Source organism: Pan troglodytes, chromosome 1 (assembly GCF_028858775.2).
Source record: "Pan troglodytes isolate AG18354 chromosome 1, NHGRI_mPanTro3-v2.0_pri, whole genome shotgun sequence".
NCBI classification, from domain to species: Eukaryota; Metazoa; Chordata; class Mammalia; order Primates; family Hominidae; genus Pan; species Pan troglodytes.
In genome coordinates, this window is record NC_072398.2 from 88,904,040 (window position 1) to 88,910,299 (window position 6,260).

At 44.0% G+C, this 6,260-nt stretch overlaps 1 protein-coding gene across 9 annotated transcripts in view; it reads left to right on the forward strand.

Annotated features, from left to right (window-relative positions):
• The window catches only part of COPA (COPI coat complex subunit alpha), a 54,076-nt gene that overhangs the window by 45,594 nt on the left and 2,222 nt on the right, over window positions 1–6,260 (forward strand). For all 9 annotated transcript variants that reach the window (XM_001171574.6, XM_001171563.6, XM_063812021.1 and 6 more), the window contains 11 exons: window positions 8–197; window positions 315–410; window positions 1,604–1,692; window positions 1,893–2,016; window positions 2,895–2,984; window positions 3,159–3,268; window positions 4,294–4,371; window positions 4,523–4,591; window positions 5,137–5,273; window positions 5,559–5,745; window positions 5,828–5,938. In XM_001171574.6, the coding sequence (XP_001171574.1) occupies window positions 8–197; window positions 315–410; window positions 1,604–1,692; window positions 1,893–2,016; window positions 2,895–2,984; window positions 3,159–3,268; window positions 4,294–4,371; window positions 4,523–4,591; window positions 5,137–5,273; window positions 5,559–5,745; window positions 5,828–5,938 (1,281 nt within the window). The remainder of the gene's footprint in view (window positions 1–7; window positions 198–314; window positions 411–1,603; window positions 1,693–1,892; window positions 2,017–2,894; window positions 2,985–3,158; window positions 3,269–4,293; window positions 4,372–4,522; window positions 4,592–5,136; window positions 5,274–5,558; window positions 5,746–5,827; window positions 5,939–6,260) is intronic.

Below are 6,260 nucleotides of genomic sequence, written 5' to 3' on the forward strand. Positions count from 1 at the left end.
TCTTTAGATTGCTCTGGAAGCAGCCAAAGCACTGGATGACAAGAACTGCTGGGAAAAGCTGGGAGAAGTGGCCCTGCTGCAGGGGAACCACCAGATTGTGGAAATGTGCTATCAGCGTACCAAAAACTTTGACAAACTTTCCTTCCTGTATCTTATCACTGGCAACTTAGAAAAACTTCGCAAGATGATGAAGATTGGTGAGGCCCTCAAACTAAGGATGGGAAGAGGGGTTCTTGGGGGAAGGAGGAAGGTGAATAAAGGAGAAAGAGAACTTAAGAGAAAAGACCTAACTTGGTGTCTCTTACTTGGTGCAGCTGAGATCAGAAAGGACATGAGTGGCCACTATCAGAATGCCCTATACCTGGGTGATGTGTCAGAGCGTGTGCGGATCCTGAAGAACTGTGGACAGAGTAAGTATCCGAGACTTGCCAGCTTTTTCAGGGTCTGAGGAAGTATTTTTCTGTTTTTGTTGAGTTAATCTGTGTACAGTGGTCAGGGATTTCTCTTTATTGTGCATTTTTTTAGGAGAGACAACATGCTCCTACTGTGCTTAGAAGATTTTCTTCAAAGCCAAAGGGAGGTGCAGCCAGAATATTCAGTCCAGCCAAACACCCTTAGGAGAATAGTTATTCATGGGGGACATAGGAGGTTTTAAAAGGTCTTGAGTGGACGCCCTAGTAAATGCACTTGGTTGGATGCCATTAGAATTTTATTCTTTATTTTCAGTTTGGAGGTTTCACTCATTTATTCATGTATATAGTCAAGGGATATTTTTTGAGAACCCACTATATACCAAGCATTATATTAGCATTTGAGATACATTAGGAAACAAGCAAGGTGAAAGATGAGGTTTGGACCAAGGCGCTATTAGTGGAGGGGTGAGCAGTGGTCAGATTCAGGATATATTTTAAGGTAGAAACAACATGATTTATTGCGGTAACTAGATTTGAGATGTAACAGAGAGGAGTCAGGGATATCCAAGGTTCTCAGCACGGATGGATACGTCTCAAAGATAAGCAGCTATATTAGTTCTCTATTTCTGTGTAACAAATTATCCCCAAATTTAGTAGTTTAAAACCACAAACATTTATTATTTCACAATTTGTGGCATGGCTTAGCTAGGTGCCTCCGGCTTAGGATCTCTCATGAGGCTACAGTCAAAGTGTTGGCCAGAACTGCAGATATCTGAAGACTCACCGGGGAGAGAATCTACTTCTGCACTCACTCAATGGCCATTGGCAGCCCCCATGTCCTTGCTCCCTGTTGTCTAAGAAACATCACTTTCTTTTCGTGTTGACCTCTCCATAGGAGTTTGTAACGTGGTAGCTAATTTCCCTTACAGCAAGTGAGCAAAAGAGGGCACCCCAAGATAGAAGCCACAATCTTTGTAACCAGATCTAGGAAGTAACATCCCATCACATCTGCCATGTTCCATCCATTAGAAGCTATTTAATAAATCCATCCCACACTTAAGAGGTGGGTATTTTGCAACAACTTGAATACCAGGAGTCAGGGATTACTGGGGGGCCATTTCAGAGGTTGCTTACCACAGCAGCATGCATTTGGAAATGTACCTATACCACAAAGTCTGTTTTCTCTACAGAGTCCCTGGCCTATCTCACAGCTGCTACCCATGGCTTAGATGAAGAAGCTGAGAGCCTAAAGGAGACATTTGACCCAGAGAAGGAGACAGTGAGTCTTTATTTACATAATTGTCTCTTATTACAGGATTAACTCTAGGATCTTAGAACAATTTAAAATTATGAATGTCACTCTCCCACCTGGTTACCAGGAGAGGCAGAGAAACAAATGAGATCAAAGGAGGCTCCATAATTTCCTTACGTGACTTCCAAGTGCTATTTGTTTTTAGCCTCTTTTCTTCTACTATTCAGATCCCAGACATTGACCCTAATGCCAAGCTGCTCCAGCCACCTGCACCTATCATGCCATTGGATACCAATTGGCCTTTATTGACTGTATCCAAAGGATTTTTTGAAGGCACCATTGCCAGCAAAGGTAAGTACCTATTTCTCCCATAGCACTTTTGTTGTTTGTTTTGTGAAGAACTGTCCTAGAGAATACCATTAGCATTTAGTTTAACTTGTCCTTTTTTTCTGCATGGAGCCTAATGGAATATTGAAATGCCAGTCATTTATGGTGCAGTCTTAAAAACTTAAAATAGCATTTTCAGGTCATTAAAGAAAATTTGGAAAATAGGGAGAAAAAAAGGGATCCCTCTACTACCATCAATAACTTCGGTTAATATTTTGGTGTATTTTCTTAGGTTTTACTGTATATGTAGTCATGTTCTTTGTTCAGTATTTTATCATTCATGACATACAATCTTAAAGGTACTAATTCAACTACCTGTAATTCCGGTATGTGGGTATAGGCAGATGTGTGCTATCACCCTCCACCACTTCCATCCTTAACCTCCTCCTGTTTTCTGGGTCTCCTAGTTCATTTCCCGTGAGTAAGAGCCTAAACAGACTCTTGAGCATTTTGTGCCAAACCCCACTCTTTCCTCCACCTCCTCTATCTACCCTATGCCTGATGCCCTGTACACATTGTAGTGGTGGTAGCTTAGCAAAGCGCTCAGGAAGAAATTCAAGAGTTGGTAGCCAAAGGCTGGTAAGTACAAATTATTTAAGAGCCAGTTTTTGGTAGCAGGAAGGCCAGTTCCTTCCATCTGTCTTCTATTCCCTCCCTCTGTGAAAGCTACTGCAAGTTAGCATAACATATATACCACAAAAATAAATAATACACAAAAATAAATAGTAAGTAGGCAGAAGCTTGGCACCCGTTTTTGAAAGGATTTAACCTGCCTACAGAAAAGGCCGTATCTCAGACTTGCTGGACTATAACCAGTTCCATTCTGTTCCTTCCCTCTGTAGGGAAGGGAGGAGCACTGGCTGCGGACATTGACATTGACACTGTTGGTACAGAGGGCTGGGGAGAGGATGCAGAGCTGCAGTTGGATGAAGGTAAAAGTGCTGTTTTAAGACTGTTCTGGGGTGATGGACACCTTGGATTGGGACTGGGTTGTGGGTATCTCTGCAGACTTCCAGGCCATGAAACGAACTAGGATTGATTTTACTTCCTTTGGCTAAGATTATGCCACTGCCCAAATCTGTTTTGAGCTTGAATTTTCCTTACAGATGGGTTTGTGGAGGCTACAGAAGGTTTGGGGGATGATGCTCTTGGCAAGGGACAGGAAGAAGGAGGTGGCTGGGATGTAGAAGAAGATCTGGAGCTCCCTCCTGAGCTGGTATGTGGAATTTGTACCCTTAGAAGGTTCTCTCCATATCTCCCTGTGGAAGCCAGAGGCCTTATTGTCCCCTACCACTATCCTAAGGTCTCCTATCCTATCCCCTACCACTATCCTAAGGTCAGCCCTTCTGGGAAGGGGACTAGACCCTCCTAGTCTGATGCTTATCTCCCATTTGAAAGAAGGAAGATGGCTGGGCACGGTGACTCATGCCTGTAATCCCAGCACTTTGGGAGGCTAAGGCAGGACAATTGCTTGAGCCCAGGAGTTCAAGACCAGCCTGGGCAACATAGCAAGACCCTGTCTCTATTTTAAAAAGTAAAAGAAGCAGGAAGAACGAGAGAGTCAAAGTTAGTGGCCTTGTCACTTCCATCTATCCTGATATGCTCCAAGAGGAGAGGATGTAGGACTTATCTCTAATCTGATGCTTAACTCCCATTTGAAAGAAAGAAGAATGAGGTAATCAGCGTTCTGCCAGCAGCAGCTTATCAGAAGGTAGCAAGCTGTTTCATCTGAATTGGAGTTTTTGATATGTCATTTTGTCACTGGTGAGGTGGCTCCTATTTTGGCAGCCTTCTCCCACAACTATCACCTCTCTTCCTCAGTGGGGGCAGGGAACAATGTAAATGGTTGTGTTCTAGATTCAACAGAACAAAGTGCTTGAATGGCTTAAAAAATTACTCAATTTGGCTGGGCACAGTGGCTCACGCCTGTAATGCTAGCACTTTGGGAGGCTGAGCCAGGCAGATCACTTGAACTCAGGAGTTGGAGACCAGCCTGGGCAACATGGCAAAACCCCATCTCTACAAAAAAATACAAAAATTAGCCAGGTGTGGTGACTCATGCCTGCAGTCCCAGCTACTCGGGAGGCTGAGGTTGAAGGATTGCTTGAGCATGGGAGGCAGAGGTTGCAGTGTGCCGAGATCATGCCTCTGTACTCTAGTCTAGGTGACAGAGTGTGACCCTGTCTCAAAAAAAAAAAAAAAAAAAAATTACTCAATACTCAATTTTTGTTTTTCCCCTAGGATATATCCCCTGGGGCAGCTGGTGGGGCTGAAGATGGTTTCTTTGTGCCCCCAACCAAGGGAACAAGTCCAACTCAGGTAAGCGGGAAGAAACCCAGCACAGCAGGGATGAGTGGCTAATACTTGATTAGTATATAACAGGTGTTGGCTACTTTTCTACTATAGTTACAGAGGAGAATAGAGAAGGGACAAAGTTTCACTTGGCTTGGGTTTTTTTGTTTCTTGTTAGATCTGGTGTAATAACTCTCAGCTTCCAGTTGATCACATCCTGGCAGGCTCTTTCGAAACAGCCATGCGGGTAAGTAACATTGGCTTTTCCTCTTGAGTGTGCCTAGCCCAGGGTCCCCGGGAGATGGTTGACTCATTTTAATCAAGGGAAATTATCCTACCCATAAGGGCAAAGGTGTATATTTTTCATGAAAACTCTTTATCTTTGTTAAGTACACTTGCCTTCCTGTTATCTGCTTTCCACTTGGCCTAGTAATCTCTTAGGGCAGATCCTTCAGTCATCTTCCACCCATTTATAGCTTGCTTTCTGGCTCACATCAGTGAGATAAGTACCCCTTTCCAAGCAGGGGTCTGTTTTGAACACTAAGCCAGTATTGTTATAATAACAACAATAATGATAACACTGCAATAACTGCTAACATTTATTTAATGTTCACTGTGTGCCAGGCACTATCCTAAATACTTTAATAGGTATCATTAAATGAGGTAGGTCTTACAATTAAGTGTATTTTACTGATGAGGAAACGTGAATAGAGAAATTAATTACCTTGCCCAAGGAAAAGTAGCTTTTTATGCAGCAGGGCCAAAATCCTTGTTTCTTTCCTTCTATTCCAGCTCCTTCATGACCAAGTAGGGGTAATCCAGTTTGGCCCCTACAAGCAACTGTTCCTACAGACATACGCCCGAGGCCGCACAACCTATCAGGCTCTGCCCTGCCTACCCTCCATGTATGGCTATCCTAATCGCAACTGGTAAGGCCCTTTGCTCTTTGCTTTCATCTGTTCCAAGTTGTGGTCGATATTTCAGATGGTAGCCTCAGTGACATAGTCAGAATTCTCTCAGAGCTAGGGTTTCCCAGTAGAAAAAGATCTTTGGTTTGTTACTCTGTGGGGTTGGTTTACACCTGCTGTCATCCTCTTCCCCAGCTACTTTGACAGGAGACAGGAGGGTAGCTATGAGGATGTTTGCCAGGAAAGGAAACTGGGTCCTAGTTGGCTACTGACTATCCTGTCTTCTTCCTACTTTTCCCTTTCCAGGAAGGATGCAGGGCTGAAGAATGGTGTACCAGCTGTGGGCCTGAAGCTTAATGACCTCATCCAACGGTTGCAGCTGTGCTACCAGCTCACCACAGTTGGCAAATTTGAGGAGGCTGTGGAAAAATTCCGTTCCATCCTTCTCAGTGTGCCACTTCTTGTTGTGGACAATAAACAAGAGATTGCAGAGGTAGGAGGGTCTAGCCGCTGTCCCAGTTCTGGGCACTTCCACATTCTTGTCTCTGTATCCTGACCTTCTGCCCCCTCTACAGGCCCAGCAGCTCATCACCATTTGCCGTGAGTACATTGTGGGTTTGTCCATGGAGACAGAAAGGAAGAAGCTGCCCAAAGAGACTCTAGAACAGCAGAAGCGCATCTGTGAGGTAAGATCTATAGGGCCCTGAGCACAACAGAGACGTCCTTCCCTTCACCCTTCACTAGGTTTGAATTCTTTAATTTCAAACCCAGATCTGAGTGGGGACGAAGAGAAATTTAGGCCCTTCATTTCTATGAGGGGAGGATACATTTCTTCATCCTACTTCCTCATCTCACCAGTCCTCCATACCTAGGAGGTAGAAGACCTCTCAGCTTTGTAGCCCATCATCCTGTTTTGTGTTGTGTTTTTTATGCATGTGTAGCAGCTTAGAAATGACTTCTACCAGGTGTAGCATCAACCTGGCATGTGTTCCTTTTTCTGTCCACCAG